At 39.9% G+C, this 16,918-nt stretch overlaps 2 protein-coding genes across 4 annotated transcripts; both read left to right on the top strand.

Annotated features, from left to right (window-relative positions):
* The first annotated feature begins 981 nt into the window (after window positions 1–981).
* Window positions 982–4,698, top strand: thpo (thrombopoietin). 3 transcript variants are annotated; one of them, XM_042498208.1, is made up of 5 exons: window positions 985–1,386; window positions 1,494–1,618; window positions 1,795–1,881; window positions 2,240–2,404; window positions 3,238–4,698. In XM_042498208.1, the coding sequence occupies exons 1-5, from the start codon at window positions 1,374–1,376 to the stop codon at window positions 3,382–3,384; spliced, it is 537 nt and encodes a 178-aa protein (XP_042354142.1). In that variant the 5' UTR covers window positions 985–1,373; the 3' UTR covers window positions 3,385–4,698. The 3 variants fall into 3 exon arrangements, with proteins under 3 accessions (XP_042354144.1, XP_042354142.1, XP_042354143.1); XM_042498209.1 differs by having other exon boundaries at window positions 986–1,386; window positions 3,241–4,698; XM_042498210.1 differs by lacking the exon at window positions 1,795–1,881 and having other exon boundaries at window positions 982–1,386.
* Window positions 4,699–4,889: 191 nt separating this feature from the next.
* LOC121951439 (solute carrier family 12 member 9-like) lies at window positions 4,890–15,095 on the top strand. The gene is made up of 14 exons (XM_042497762.1): window positions 4,890–5,336; window positions 6,961–7,095; window positions 7,346–7,483; window positions 7,563–7,660; window positions 8,624–8,825; window positions 9,061–9,168; window positions 9,429–9,540; window positions 10,184–10,341; window positions 10,909–10,991; window positions 12,092–12,216; window positions 12,330–12,522; window positions 12,609–12,783; window positions 13,372–13,518; window positions 13,649–15,095. Exons 1-14 carry the CDS (start codon window positions 5,129–5,131, stop codon window positions 14,587–14,589), a joined length of 2,823 nt encoding a protein of 940 aa, XP_042353696.1. The 5' UTR covers window positions 4,890–5,128; the 3' UTR covers window positions 14,590–15,095.
* The last annotated feature ends 1,823 nt before the right edge of the window (window positions 15,096–16,918 follow it).

The raw sequence follows: 16,918 nt of genomic DNA, 5'->3' as shown, positions 1-16,918 counted from the left end.
TTGTTATTTGCAGTTAAAGAGAGGGTTTGGATTTTTTAAGGTAAGGTTGCATGTTGTACTTATCCAATATCAGTGTATTACATACAGTAGATATCAGTCAGCATGCCCTCAGTTTGGAGGAGCAGGCTGGAGTCAGACAGAATTTAAGCAATGTGGATGAGGGTTAGCAACAACACATACTTTAACCATCTAAAGAGTCCCAATTAAAATGAATTAATATCAGTTTAAGTGTTCACTATATTGACAGTATTTTTAGTGCTTTACCTTTCTGTTAGACAGCTTGTCTCGATAAAGAAAGCTGTTAACAGCTTCAGTTCCCCATCTATGCTGTCGTCAAACCCACCACACCAGACTTCATTGACAAAAACAGTCATTTTAGCCCGCTGACTGAAGCTGCTAGTCTAGAGTTGCTTTGATCAGTTAGTTAGTTTGTCTTATTGTGTGACTTTGGTGAATCCAAATTAACCCTTTTAAATGCCAAAGCTCCACTATAACACAAACAAAATAACTGTTTGAGGCAGCAGTAGTCCCCCAGCTCCTCATGTTAAATCAACGTTTTCCTCAATGGAGTCTGGCTTTGAAGAGAGCGATTTAACAGCCTCATTTTTCAGTTGGAAATCACTATCAGACAGTAAGGTAAAGCAGTGGAAACACTCAGTTTAGTGTATACTAAACTGGTATTGATATTTTTAGGTGGGTAGAACCTATTTTGTTGCTGACCCCTCCATAGCATAAGATTGCTTAGCCTCCGTGTTGAACTCTAGTCTGCTTCTCCAAACTGGGGACATGCCACCTGACATATACTGTATGTAATATAGTCACCACAAAGAGGCTACACACCCACATGTAGCTTACACACACCCACGTGCTGTCTGTGGGCTGTGTTCCTCCCTCTGACACCAATTTTGTGAATTATATGAACCCACATTACTACCGTTATTGGCTGGAGCAAACCTTGAGAAAAAAGTAAATAGCCTCCAGCAGTCAAGCCTGGATTCGGTGTCAGCTGTGTAAATGGAGTCTTTCACAATAATAAATCATTAACCTTTTAGTCAGCAAGCATGCTGTCCCCTCAACGCACCGAAAGTGAACTCCTGCCAAATCAGAAGCAAAATAGTACCGCTAATATCAATGAAATGCCTTTTACAGCCTATAACATTTTGATGAGCTGCGCGGCAGGGAAGTTGGAGTGCATCCTGCTCTCGGGCTAGATAACATTCGCACTTCCCACTGCTGAATGAGAAGGTGGGAAATCAAGTGGTGAGAAGACAAAAAGGACACACAGCTCCTCCACAGTGGACGCAGGGCGATTTTCACCTGGCACATTTCTTAATGGAACAAATGAGGATTCATCGGGAGCGGCCGAGCAGGGCATGGCTTTAAGCAGTGAGTCCTAAAAGTTTAACTTGTGAGGATTTGAATGCACTTGTTGTACATTGAACAAGCTGGCTTGTGGCACCTCGGCTTCAGTGTGTGTTCATGTGTTCGTCCAGGACTCCTGCTGCTCTGTATGGTAGCCTCTAAGTTGTGGGATGCTGAGACCAAACCCATAGAATTTGTGTGTGATAAAAGTGCCAGGAGGGCTATGAATATTGTGGCAGAGCTGCAGAGTGCACTGGTGAGGATACGACTGTTACAGATACATTTTCCCAACATTTCTCTGGCTGTCTTCCTCCTGCTGGTGATGTATCTAATCCTCCTGCCTGTCTGTTCTTACCTGTAGTCTCCCATCAGTCTGTCTCTCTGTTGTCCATCTATTTGTCCCGTTTCTGTCATCTGTCTCCTCCCTTGCAGAATGACTGTGATGGCTTGACGACCCTCTCCACACTGGTTCAGCTCCCTTGTACCGAACTTCATGTAGCATCCTGGGGAAACAAATCAGTATGTTGGCACATGTATGAATCCAAAATCCTCTAGTACAATAGTAATATTTTTCTTTGAGCGTCCTCAAGTGACTTGCAAAAATGCATGACCATCTCTCCATTGATGCTAGATTTTATTTTTATTTCATTTAAACTTGTATACCCCTCCCCTAAGCTGAAAAACAAAACGTAACTCCGTCTCCAGTGCTTAAAAAATTATTTGACATGCCTCCCCCTTTTTGCACCACCTCCTCCCCTCTCGTAAATAACAAACAGTCCTGTACTTTTTTACTATTGGTTTTGGCTTGTCTTTAATTGTATCATCTAAAAACATGCCATTGCATTCATTTTTTCTGTATGTTTGTGTATTACCGTAGCACCAGGAGAAGAGAGGAGACATAGTTGCATCCTTGAGGCTTCTTATTGAAGGTGTGAAGGTTGTGAGGGCCCCAGGCCAGCCAGCATGTGCAACTTCGCTACTGCAGAGATTGGAGAACAACATCAACAACTACCTGCTCATTCTCACACACCTTCAGCTAAGTGTAAGACATGATCACAGAGACAGACTGCATGAAAACAAGCAATGATTTTGGTTATTTGTTGGTCTACAGTAGTGTACAGGTCCAATTATAAATTTAGCTGCAAAGTTTCAGGATGTCTTGAATATATATAATTGTTTAAATATCTATATTAAAATTTGAGAAGCTCCCAAATGCACATCAATATACAGTAAACAACAAAATGCTCTCAAAACAGCATTGGCTTCTAACAAACTTTCACTTTGGTTTTGTCATCTGGATGCCTTTTTGACCTGTAAATCACCAAATCAATGCTTTCCAGGCTCAGTCTGTCTTCGTCACTCACACACAAACAAAGCCAAGTGAAATTCATCAGGGTGTTGATGCACATTCACACAAAGTGAGTGAAAATGTGTTGATGGGCTTCTCTCTCACTGGTTTGCATCTGATTCAGAGGCATTATCAGTTTCCTCTGGTGTGGAAATATCCTGGTTTCTCATAAATCTGTGGCTTTGGGTTGTGATGATGTTATGTTGTGCGACCCCAAGCCTTCCTTCCTCGGGACAGGAAGAAGATAGCGGTGCATACTTTCCCAGTGAGACACAGTGAAAGATAGATGTCCTGTGATCTTTGTTTTACATAATAAAATTTTGGGTTTAATTGGTGGATTTCTGTTGACAACCATCACTTTTCTATATGTTCCTATTGGTAAATAGTACCATTTTAAAAATATGTGTTGACGTTTATGTTACTCGTCTTTTTTTTAAATTAAATTTCCAGCCTCTTTTTTCATTTTGTTCATGTCCTTTCGGTTTTCACTTTTTAACTCTCTCACTTGTGTTCTCTGTTTTGACCAGCAGGGACCAGCAGTGAGTCCAGCACTATCTTGTGTTCCCCAAAGCACCTTGAGTCTGAGCATGGTCCTGTTGAACTACAACCAGCTGATCTCAGGCAAACTGGAGCGGTTTGTGGTGAACCTGGAAGACAGATGTATTTCCCAGTGACACAAGAACAACTTCAGTGGACTTAAGTTTCTTCACAAACTGAGGAATGAGTTCAGATGGAGAATAACAATCCACTGGAGCACAACAGCTGGAGAGATTTGGATATTCTCCTCACCTTGTTGCCTTTTCAAGTTTCAAATTTGTGAAAAGTTTGCTTTCGTATAGTGTGACTTTTTAATAGTAAAAGGAAGACACACACTCTTCTCTTTTGGTCATTAAGAGGAAGTACAGCAGGAGGAAAGGGAAATGAAGGACAGCAACATGTGGAAGATGATGAGCATCAAAGACGAATGAATGTATGACAGGATTGCAGTTTTTTTGTTTTATGTTACATAAATCGCCTTAAATTGAAATGTCATTGTAGGCCCATAGAATCAATACAAGCCAACAAAAACAATTCATGTTTTTATGCAACTTTTTTGCTCCTTACTCAGTGGTGCAAAGGTCTTGCAAAGTGGATAGGAATTTACATCCCAGTGCAAAAACGGTTTTATTTTCATTCTTGTTTTTGTATAAATACTGCTATACAGTCCTTGCGCATTAGCTGAATTTTAAAAAAGACACTTAGGGACTGTAATTAATTTATCAGAGTACAGAGGTGTATGGGGTGTGACTTCAGGGTTGTATATCATGACCCTCCTTAGAGCTACAAATATTTTTCCTTGAGCCTCCCTGAGTGTCTGGGGGAAAATATATCACTCCCCCTCCACCATAAAATACCCACATTTCACCATTTGTGGCTATAATAAATGGTGTGATTTTTTTTTAAAAGATTTTGAAAAGAGACATGCTTTTAAAATCCACGTGTGGATTTGTAGGTTCTGAGTTCTTTAAATTAAAAACATAATACAACCATTTAAAGTCAAATTCCCCTCCTCTGAGCCAAATCAAAAAACACAACTCCCTCCCCAGTGCTTATAATTAAAGTGCGCGGCCCATTTTGTACCACCTCCCTCGCTCTGATAAATAACAAGCAGTCCCTTAGTAAAGAATACTGTAGGCTGGAAATCATGGTGAAACATTTTGGTATGAATTTAGTAACCAAATATAGTTTATTCTCAATGCACTTTTAGATATTTTCTTTGTTTACACTGTACATTACAAAGATTTGCTGTAGATGTGTGCTTGTGTCTATGCATTGTTTTTCCATTTCAGGAAATCCACTTTAGATGTATTGGTGAATTTCTTCATGTAAATAAATAACCAGAGTTCGCATTTAAGAGGACATTTTTGCTACACTATGTATTGAAATATAATGCTGTTTATAATACAAAACCTTGGCAATATGATAAGCAATAAACCTGATTTCATACAGCCATTTGTTTAATTACTCATTTGTGTATTTGGCTCTTCAGTTAGGTACCTTGGATAAGGCAGACTTTACGGTAAGGCATTAGCTATTTGCTAAATACAAGCTATTGGCCTAAACTACGTAAACAGAGTAATAATCACGGAGAAGGTGTACCTTATTGGATGAGCCCATTGAAGGGGGCGACGTCACTTTTTAATTAGCAAGCTGGCACTACCTGCGGAAGGTGAACCAGGCTCGTGGAGGAGAGGCGCGGAGGCTAATGGCGGCCACTGGACTAGCTAACCGCTAACGCGAAATATATCAAATATCACCGCAGCTACGTAACGGAAAACACGTTAGAAGGCTTTAAAAGAGCGCGTGCAGTTGAAACTGTGCTTTTCCGTTGATGCCACCGTGCCGCGTTAACCGCTAATAACCGTTAACATCTGCGCCATGTCAGAAAAGGCTCCTCTTCTACATTACAGACTCACCGCCAGCGCCAGTCCCGGGCCGAAAGATGGGTCCAAACACGTCGGGGCCAAGGAGGGCAGAGACGGTCGACGGACCAAGGACAAGACCACCCGAAAGCTCGGAGTAATGTTCGGAGTGGTCATACCCACTTTACTGTCCATGTTTAGCGTCGTCGTGTTCCTGCGAATTGGTGAGTGACAGTAAAGGAGAGCAAAAAAACGTCGATGTTGTAAAAATGTTGTCCCAAAACCAGCATATTTTTGGACTGAACTTAAACACAAGCGACGTTAAGTTTAAAAAAAAAAAAAAAGGTCCTTCCGGTTCCTTTTGAACCCTTTGGCGGTTAGGGGTTGAGGCTAACAAGTGAAAGAAGCTAACTTTGATGAAAATGCGTCAGTGATTAACTCATTATTGTCTGACATGATTTTTCAGGGCTTTAGCTAACATTTTCCTAGAGATTAATGTGACAATCTTTTATGATTAATCAATTAAATGTTTTGCTAACCAATTAAGTGCCTATCACAGTTTCCCAGAGCCCATGGGGACATCTTCAGTTAGCTTGTTTGGTCAAGCAAACTGTCCACAATCCAAGGTATTAGGTTTAAATTAAGTATAAGAGAAAAGCAGCATATTTTCGAATTAAAGATTTTCTTGAGAAAATAGTGAAATTATCAAAGAAAGTCACTAGCCCACTTAATACCATGTGTTTTATCCATATTAGAATTGATAAATTCTGCATTTAACACTGTCATTAATGACCAATCGACTGATTATTTACACAATTAATCAGTTTATATTTTAATTTAGACTCACTGTGATTCGGACACAGTGTTTCAGTACTTGACCTTTTGGTGCAAGTTATTTAATTAAATACCTCCAGGTAACAAATCAAATCATTTTTTCCTCCCTTTTTATCTTTTGATCACCCAAGAAGCATCATTCATTCGAGAGAAATCAGTGTTAGTTTCCAAAGTACACCTGCAGTACCAGAGGCTTTGGAAAAGTGATAGCCTGTATTGGTGAAATACTATTTTTTGTGTGATTTTGAATCACGCTAAAACTCTATAAATGGAGAAAAAAAAATCCTAAATAGTCATACAGTGTTTTAGGATTTGCCTTTAATCATGTTATTCCACCTGATATTATGAACTTTACAAGTGTAAGTAATGTTACTCTGCCAGAGATGACCGATTATTGTCAAGTATGGAGAATAACTACCTGTAAGTGTTTTCAAACAACAAACTATATCCAGTAATATTGGATACACAAAAATAACTTTTAAAATAGCTTTTACAGCATTAGAAAGGCCTGCTGTTTGGGATATTGTGAGTCAAAACCAGTACATGTCTGGGATACAGTGAGTGTTAACTGTAGTCTGTAAACGTGTATATCAGTTGTCTACAAATTGACTAATTAAAGAAATAAAAAAAATTTAAAAAGCTTGTCACAATTTCTTAGAACCTTAAGTCATAAAGTGGCATCTTCAGTTCATCTTTTTTGTCCAAACGACAGGCCAAATCCCAAATACTCTTCATTTACTAAACCAAAGAAAAGCAGAACATTTTCACATTTTAGAAGCTAAAAACAGCAAGTGTTTGACATTTTTGCTTGAAAAATTACTGAAATAATTAATTGGTTATCAGAATTCTTGGTGACTGATTTTCTTTTGATCAGTTAATTGACTAATGGTTGCATCTCTGTAACTCATAGTCGAAGTAGGATAATTATCCTGCATGTTGCTTTGCAACAGTCCTGGGCTGAAGGGGTGAACATCAGGCTACATTGTAAATAAGATTTCTTCCTACCTCTTGCAGGATTTGTTGTGGGTCAAGCAGGGCTGTACCAGTCCATTGCTATGTTCATAGTGGCCTACTTTATCATCACAATGACTGTGCTCTCTGTCTGTGCCATATCCACCAATGGGGCTTTAGACGCTGGAGGTGCCTACTGTATCCTTTATTGCTGAGACAGAGCCGAAAAGCCTCACCTGGATGTCAGTGATTAAGCCTGACTAATGGTTTGAGAAAAAATGTCCTTGCTTTTAATGTCCCCCCATGATTTGCCTTTTCCACAAATAGCACAGGTTCCCTCTCTTGACCAGTGGTTGATCTATAACTGTCTTTCTAAGGGTAAGATATTGAATCCCTTCTATTTCATTTGTAAATCTGGAGTCAGAATTCTCTCAACTTGGATCCTCAGACATGATAAGTCGAGCCCTGGGTCCAGAGTTTGGGGGCAGCATTGGGATCATGTTTTTCTTTGCCAATGTCTGCGGCAGTGCTCTCTATGTTTTGGGTTTGGTTGAAGCCATCATGTCTACCTTTGGCATATCAGAAGGTAAGGTACATTAGGACTTTGTGGGACATCTAGACATGTGAGTGTTTTAATATACTAACCCTGTTTTACTGTCCCTCAGAGGGTGCTGCTGGTGCCCATCAGGTGTTGCCCTCAGGATACTGGTGGTCTTTGCTGTATGGTACTGTTCTGCTCTTCCTGTGCTTCATTGTCTGCTTGGTGAGATTTTATTGCTTTCATTTTGCTCTTCTTTTTTTTACTGTCAGGCAGCTCATCTTTGGCTTATGCAAATACAGGGAGTTTTCTGATTTATTTTTCTGAGAACTATGTTTTGCTAATTAAATAACTATTTAAAATAAAGTTTCTTAAGTTCAAATCCATGCTGGCAGGCTGCAAAGGCTTTGTTGTTGGATATTACAATTTAAAAATATTCAATGTGGAATTCAACACTTAAATGCAAAAAATACTGTGCTGTTGGTTGAATTTAATTTGATTTATGTTTTACTTGAGAAGAGATAGTGTGCATTTACCCACATACAAACAAATTTAAATGCATCCGAGTTAGCTGAAAAACTAGTTTTCATCAACAGTCCCTTTGTCTGCTGTTAACAGGCATCCCAGAATAAAAAAACTACAATATATACAATATTTTAATAAAAGTAACCTCTTACTACAAATGTGAAGTTCTTCCATACTGCAACCTAAAGCAAAAGCCACGAATAATTAAGAATTAAAAGGTTAATTGTCTTCATGTTATGATTGTGCTCAAAACTTTCATGGGAATCTGCAGAGTTACAGAGAGATTTTGAGTGCATAGTTGCTTTTTTTTGCTACATGGTGCTAAAAGAAGAAAGTCCTATGTAGCTATTTCTGTCTATTCCAACAATTTCTCTTAGGATAAATAAAGTACTCTATATGCCATAACTTATTGTTTATCTTGTTTAAAAGTTTAAAATCAGGCCTGATGGTGGTGCTAAAGGAATGGTAAGGAGGTCATTATACATTTAACAAGTGATCTACTAAGGACAGTGAATATCTACTCTATAGCTGTTTGTTGTCAGTATACTTTGCCTTTGGCCCCATTGAAAGTCAAGAGAAAAGTAGACTCTGCAGTGGTGCCAGGGGAATAAAGATATATAAGCCAGCAGTTTCTAAATTTAACTGGTTTGCTTGTCATTACAGGTGGGAGCCCACATCTATGCCAAAGCCACCTTTATTATTGTCATCATAGTCACAGTGGTTTTGTCTACTATCTTCATCAATTTCTTCATTGTGGGGCCATTTGTGGTGATTCTGCCAGATAATTCTGGTCTGAACAGTACTGATCTGAGCACTGCCAATTATACTGGCTTCCAGCTGCATACCTTGGAGGGGAACCTATTGCGTAAGTGTTGGACTTTGGACATTTTTGTGCTTTAATAATAATCCTAAACCTAATTTAACAATGTACTGAAATGGAATAAATACAGCCTTTATAATATTGAGTTCTGATTTTTTAATTCAGAGATTTGTTTTCTCTGCTTAAATATAAAATAAATGACCTAACATGCTGGAAATCCATGTCTGTAGTAGTGGTCCCTGATATTTATATATGATGAGCCTCCTGTCACTCCTTCCAGCCAGATACACAGTAGACTACACAACTGGTGCCATGATGAATTTTGCCACAGTGTTTGCTGTCATGTTCAATGGCTGCACTGGGATCATGGCAGGCTCCAACATGTCAGGTAAGATAGTGAAAAATTACTTCAATAAATAAATTCTTTAAGGGCAAACAAAAGTTTATTGTTTCTTCCAACGTGTCACTTCAAGGGGTTGGGGGGTACATTTGGAGAGAAGCTTTTTTAAAAACCAATTAAGGAAAACTTTGGTGAATCCAGGCCCTCATTTAAGATACAACACAGTTTATGTTTACATATTTGGGAAAAGCCAAACTGTGACAAAACTGAAGTAAGATTTGTTGAAACTTTTGTCATGTGTTTTCCAGGTGATCTGAAAAACCCCAGCTATTCCATCCCAAGAGGAACGCTCGCAGCTGTTGTTACAACTTTCATCACATACAATCTACTTAGTCTGCTGGCTGCGTGGACCTGTGACCGGTTAGTAATAGCAGAAATCCACCAATATATACCATATATATTTATATCATACTATTAAATTACCCATGACACAATGTTTGCTGAAATATTTAATAGGGGATTTTTCAAAAGAGATTTTTGCATATAAACACTCTCTTTTTTGCATACTTTTTTATTTGATTTCACTTTATTTTCCTGTCTTGTTGCCCAGAGCATCAACTGTGTCACATAAGTACACATAAATACAAAACAACATTAAGCCAAACAACAAAATCATACAATAAATGCTACAAATAGCATCATACATTACGAAAAGTGGATGCAGTGCATCATATTACTCATTCCCTATCACATTAGTAGGGATTGACCCAGGCACCCTGAGGCTACATAGAAGCCATACTTTGATTTAATAGGTTGACAGTCTGTAAAACAAATGAGTGCCTCAACCTGTTCAGTTGAGTCTGTGGGACACTAAATCTTTTGTGTGTTGTGTATTGCCATCTTTTTCAAAGATGGAATATCACTTCTATAGTTTGAGATTGTTCTTGGAATTGTTTTGTTTGTGCACTTGTCAAATGATATAAATTAATTTGGTTTTATTAATACATTTACTCTGCTAATGGTTGACTCATTTCATATTTGGAGTTTTATCCATTATCCTTAGTCACCTCCTCCAAAAAGACTACAGTTTCCTGGGAGACATCAGTGTATGGCCGCCACTGGTGACAATCGGGATTTACTCCTCCACCATTTCTGCTGCCATGAGTAACCTGATTGGAGCCTCCAGGGTCCTGTATGCCCTCTCCAAAGACAGCCTGTTTGGTGAGATTCTTCAACATGTGTCCTGCTGCCAAGTGTTTGCAATTTGTGTTGCCAGTTGTCCCCAACATTAAGAACTAGATACCAAAGAGCAGCATATTATTGTTTCTTTTTTGCAGAATAGGGTATTAGCTGATGTTACCTCTGACCATTTTATTGTAGTGAGAAGGATTTAATTACTAATCTTGCTTGTGTGGGTTATGATCAGGGCTAAGTGGTTGATCCAGAGTATATTAAAGCATATCCAACTCCAGCTGGTTTTCTATAAAGCTGACTCAACATTTTAATAATCTGCCATCTGTTGAAAGAGGCCTGCCATCTCAGATGTGAGAAATTGACACTTGTTATTAATTTCATCATGTCTCGTTTTCCAAGTGGAGGCATGTTAATTTGGAAGGCATCGTTTGACAACAGATGGCTTGCAGTGTTGACTTTCTCAGGGAAAAAAATCCTCTCATTGTGTGTTAGGCTTAAGGTCGAGAGCAAGATGACTCAGTTGTTTATCTGATGTAGGATCATGAGCAATAACAGCATGACTATTGCTTTTGTTAATGTTTTAAATCTCTACAGGTGGTGTCCTGGCTCCGGCGAGGAAAACTTCTCAGAGTGGGAACCCCTGGGCCTCGGTGCTCATCTCCTGGTTGCTTGTACAGGTAGGCGAGTATACCGTATACAAGGAGTGGTGACGGTGACTCAAAGTCACTTATCTTGCCCTCAACTTCTTCCTGTTCATATTGCTCTATTGCATGTCAGGTTAGTGGCCTCTTTTACAATTTGACCCTATGAAATGACTTTTTAGCCACCCTCCAAATGGATACATTTTTACCATTACACTGATGGCTAGCTGGCCATAAACTTTTATTAAAGAAATATGCGCTTGTGTGCGTGAGTGCGTGAGTGAGTCATGTACCCTAAATCTTTGTTTTAAACTGTGGTTTCCATTTTGCTTTCTGCTTCTAATGTTTAAAAGTAACGTAAAAGTAAGTAAAAAAAAGGGTTCCAGTAACGTGAAAGATGAAGTGGACAAAGTTTGAATGTTTTTTCCCTAATGTATTATCAATAATTGCTGAAATTACATCACCATTAACATTATACTGTGTATAGCCACTGCCTTTTGTTTATTTAAATTTGTTGGTGAAAAATGCAGTGCTGCCCATCTTAGGGGAAGGTAGTAGCAAGGAAAGAGCAGCTAAATTAACAGCTGACCATCTAATGGACTACTGTCACATTTTGATCTACTCGTCCTTCGCCTACCACTCTGCAGTGCAATACATTTTATCCTCACTTTTGTCCATTTGTGAAGAGAAAGGCTTGAAAGGTTTTGCCAGGGAGACAGAGCAGGGCACTGTCCTGTTGCACTAGTAAGTGACTCCTCATTTCACTACCATGGTACTTAGCATCAGCTTATTAGCTAGATAGCAAGGTTTGTTAAATTATTATTACAAAGTCATGGGCATGTATAGTATAACTGTAATTTAAGCTATTTATTAAGGTAGTTCATAATGTGCTAAAGAGACATCCAGAAGTGTAAGGCAAATCAGGTAGTCCAGATATTAGAAGTTATATTGTTTGCATACATTGTTCTCCGTACCACTAAATACGTGGGCCAAAGCATCCAGACTTTAAGTTAAAAAGTTTGCTTTTTTTTAATTATCAATGTTTAAAACTTGTACCTGCAACCTACGTGAGATCTCTGCAGAACAAGATAAAAATATATTTATGTGAGACAAGATAATCTTTATTTTTCCACTAGGTGGTGCTGTTTGCTGGTAAATTGAACACCATTGCGGGTATTGTAACCATTTTCTTCTTGTTGGTCTATGCTGCTGTGAACCTGGCCTGTTTGGCTCTTGAATGGGCTTCTGCACCAAACTTCAGGTACAGTTCAGGATATTGACAGGCTTACTGTTTTGGATCTTATTTGCACAATCAGGGTGAAATGGTCACTTTCATTCCTTAAGCTATCATTGTCTTTGTTTTTTTTATTTTAGACCCGCATTCCGCTGTTTTACATGGCATACCTGCATTCTGGGCATGCTTGGCTGCCTGATCATGATGTTCCTGATCAGTGCTATTTATGCATTTGCCAGCATTGCCTTTATGCTGCTGCTCTTGATGCTTATCCACTACCTCAGTCCCATGAGCAACTGGGGCTACATCAGCCAGGCTCTCATCTTCCACCAGGTCACACAAACAAGCCATATCACTGAAGCTATAATATGGTGAAAGATTGCATGAATCACTACATCATCACATCTTTATTCACTCAGGTGCGCAAGTACCTGTTGAGATTGGATGTTCGCAAGGACCACGTGAAGTTCTGGAGGCCCCAGCTGCTGCTGATGGTGGCAAACCCTCGCAGCTGTACAGGTCTTATGACTTTCATTAATGACCTGAAGAAGAGTGGCCTCTATGTACTGGGACATGTAAAGCTGGGTTTACTGGGTAAGAATTGTGTAGGTAGGAGACCAATGTACATGTATATTTTTAAATGGATATACTAAACCCCAAAGTTTTTATTAGGGCTGGGGTGATTTATTGATGCAATCAATTTCAGAAATGCAATTTGCAAAATGTGCTTCGGTACATCCAAGTAGTAAGCTGCTCAAGGCTGCACCTGGCCAAAGCATGGCTTCAACCAGAGTGCTAATGACTTTTCATAGGAGGACAGCTATGCACGGACACCTTTATAGCGCTTTTTTAAGGTGGCAGCAGAAAGCACCATCCTGTTTGCTTTTTGTCCTCTCCCATGAATGATAAATTAAGATTATCAACACGTGGAATGTGTTTTTGTCAGTAGTAGGCACTTAAAACTTTATGTATCCCTGCTGAAGTTACACAGTGCGTCACCTGCTGTTGTTATTTGGCCGTTTTCAGTCAGTCATACTCTCATCACCATGCAATCTGATTCGTGGCAGCCTTTTGTTGTTTACACAAGGAGCTGCTTTTTTTGATAACTTGCAACAAACACATCCTGCCCTTGCTCTTTCCAACACATTGACTCTGTGTGTGTTTTTGTGTGTGATACTGCAGATGGGTTGCCCTCTGATCCTCTGCAGAGCCGGTATGACTCATGGCTGTCTCTGGTGGATCATCTAAACATCAAGGCATTTGTCAACCTGACCCTGGCAGACTCTGTCCGACATGGAGTTCAGAACCTTCTTTTCATCACAGGCTTTGGTAGGCCAGTTTAATTTGCTGCTGTATGATAATGTTGGTTGTTCTCATGATTAAAATATGATTATTTGTTACTCACAAACCTCACGGTTATACTCTCAAACACACATTTGATCCATCTGTTTGCATCTAGGTGGAATGAGGCCAAACACCCTTGTCTTGGGTTTCTATGATGATTGCACCCCTCAAGATGACCTCCAAGGTAAAATTCTCCTGTCTACAGGCTTTGGCATGGATGCAGGTTCTCCATCCATAGACCCCCGAGAGCAGAGGTCACCCTTCTTCCCAAATGTGCGGGGTGCTGAGGAACTCAAAGACCTTCAGGAAGAAGAATATGTGTCTGTGATTGCTGACGCTGTAAAAATGGGGAAGAATGTGACACTGGCTCGTTACTTCAACCAGTTTAACCGAGAGCAGGTCTTGGGTTCAGGAAGAAAGATTGGGGGCCACAGAAGCACGATGGGGCCATTCGTTGACGTGTGGCCTCTAAATCTGCTTCGACCAGACAGCCGGGGTTACGTTGACATCTGCTCACTGTTCCTACTGCAGTTGGCCTGCGTGCTTCAAGAGACCCGTGCCTGGAGCCAGGCAAGACTTCGCCTGTTCCTGTGTGTTGAGGCTGGTTGCACTCTGAAGGAAGCGGAGGAGAAGAAGCTGCGGGTGATGTTAAAGGAGCTCAGGATTTCAGCTCAGGTGGAGATGGTGGCTTGGGACCAGGTGGTGGCGCTGCACTGGCAGAGACGAGGCAGAAGAGAGAGAGATCTGGTAGAGTCTGCACAGAATGAGGACAGGGGGGAGAAACTAGAGGCGGAGATAGCTGAGAAGGAAGATGGTATCCAAATGTTTCCCAATAATGCTGCTCATCTAACAGATGATTATATCTGTGCTGTCAACAATCTGATTCGCAGACATGGCGCCCCACAGCCTGCTGTGCGCTTCCTGTATTTGCCGCGGCCACCGGCAGACACAGGCCGTTACTGTGCCTATCTGCACCAGGTGGATGTGTTGAGTCGAGACCTGGGTCCAACATTGCTCGTTCACGGGGTCACTCCTGTGGTCACTACTGACCTCTAAAATTTTCAGCTTCATCAGCATCCTTGATTTGGTCTTATTGGTATGGGGCAGTTGCTACCAGTTTATTCACCTGATATTTGAGCTGTCAACCACAACATCAGACCTGGCACTGACACCACAACAAACCAGTTTTTTACTAGTCATACACACATTAAGCAGTTAAACGATTCTTTTTTTCCCCTTTATACTATTAAAACACTTGGGGGAAATGGATTTGATGAACTCAAGTTTACTTGTTAGATATTGGAAATTGTAGGCTGTTGGTTTTAGGCTATTGAGTCATCACTTGGAGATGTGCCTGTATTGGCACAATGATGTATAATTTGCATATTTTGTGGGATGATAGGAGGACAGTCCCTCGCTGTCTACTCATTGTGAAAATCAGAGTATTAGGCCCATGCCTTTGATGAAATACTGTGACCATATGGGGATGGCTCTTGAACATTGTTGATTTTTGTACAAGTTAATAGAAAAATTAATTAAATGAATGATTGTATTACTTCAGATTTCTGTCTGACAAATTTATTTACAATTGAGAAGAAATTTGATGCAAGTAAATAACTTCATTAGTCACGTTACAAAACATTTACAAAATCAATTCATCAAATTTGGTCTTGTAGAGCACCATAAAGATGTAATAGTGTCTTTGCTGTTCAATGCCAGCAGAGGGCAATAGAGGCTCAGTATTGAGGCTCTACTGATGCGCTGTACCAAGTTTGCTTTTACCAGGCTTTTAGTGTAGTGTAGTGATGCTGCCATTGCCAGTTAATAAATATGAATCCTGACTCTCAGCACATGTAGGCGCTAATCTGATGTTTCACAGGTTTTCTATCAGGCTCACTGTCTGTGACTTTGACCAGACTGGTAGTGGTTGACCTGTTGCTGACTGGCTCTCATGCTTAATTCAGAAATTTGGTGTGTATATCACATGGAGACAAAAGTGGAGCAAACCTGCAGGTTAGGACCATGGGGTACGGAGTAACACATGTCACCATATGTTAGACCTTAGACCTTGATATTGCGATGATTTTGTGAAGTGGACTATGGCTGTTTTTGCATGATACTTACACTGAGTTTTTTTTTTTTAGAAATAATCATTAGTTATTTGGATTTAATTACTAAATGGATAAAGGCAAATAATAGAACAACAAGAGCAGTATGGTAAATTCAGAATATTACATTGCTTTTCTTTAGCCTTGAAAACTAAATTAAAAAAGATATCTAGTGATATCAATATAACATTGATAAAATGTCCAGCCCCACTGCTGGTAAGACCAAGATTCAGTAAAAGTGTCAAGCGTATGTTTCATATATAAAACCGTTAAAGAGTGCTTTCCTGTTCTGTATAATTAATTTTTAGCCAAAGCACCCCTGACATTAGTACTGAGCACACAGAAATTCAAATTTCCAAGGGTCCAACACTAAGAGATTTGAGTGGACATTTGGAGAAGGCCAGTTTGTGGTGTGCACATGGCCACTCCAAACAGGTATTAAGCATTATCATAGACGGGATGTTTTGAGTTGCATCCCTAATATTTCCATCTTTCACTCCTGTCAAGAATAATGCCTTGTTATTTATACTTATAGTTATGGTATCCACATAATCTGGTTTGACAAATGAAGCAACATTTCATCATTATAGGCATTATAATTCATTGAAAACTACCTGAATGACAGAGCATGTCAGTTTGGAATAGGAAGTGTGTGGTGGGTGATGGCGAAACTTTACCTGCTGGTGGAGAGCAGCCACCATCTGTGCCATATGTCAAGTTCAGTTAGAGAAAATTCTGTGATTCGCGCATAGAAGTATAGACCCGCCTACACGCCACTGACAACCTGCATGTGGGAGGGAGTTTGTTCACTGATGGAGGAAGATTTGGCTCCAAGTCCAAAGTAACAGGCTGGATCTTTTCTATCATGGGTAGATTTTTAAGGTCAGATTTTATTTAGAAATCACAAAGAATCAATAGTGCACCTGTAGATCCATCCAAATTGTCAGAGCCGTTTTTGGTGTTGGCTTGAGGGTTATCTGTCTCTTCCGCCTAAGCCAACAAGTGGAAAGATGGAGCGACTGAATCACTTCCTACCGGTGGATTGGCTCAGAGAGGGGGAGCTACCGAAGTACGAAATGCATCACAGTGGCCTTCTGTTAGTCTTGTATTCTGTGAGAGAGGCGTCAGGTACTTGTCAATGCAGGGCTTGTTAGAACCTCTTTAGAAAAGAGCGACAAGTGTTTCTGTTTAAAATTAAGTAACAATTCTGACAGGATGCTGTTGTCTGTTACTAATACATTTGAAAATCATAGTCTGTTCATGTCTTTTTTTATCAA

This window comes from Plectropomus leopardus, chromosome 12, assembly GCF_008729295.1.
Source record: "Plectropomus leopardus isolate mb chromosome 12, YSFRI_Pleo_2.0, whole genome shotgun sequence".
NCBI lineage: Eukaryota > Metazoa > Chordata > Actinopteri > Perciformes > Serranidae > Plectropomus > Plectropomus leopardus.
The sequence above is the reverse complement of the archived record's forward strand: the minus strand, read 5'-3'. Positions and strand labels throughout refer to the sequence as shown.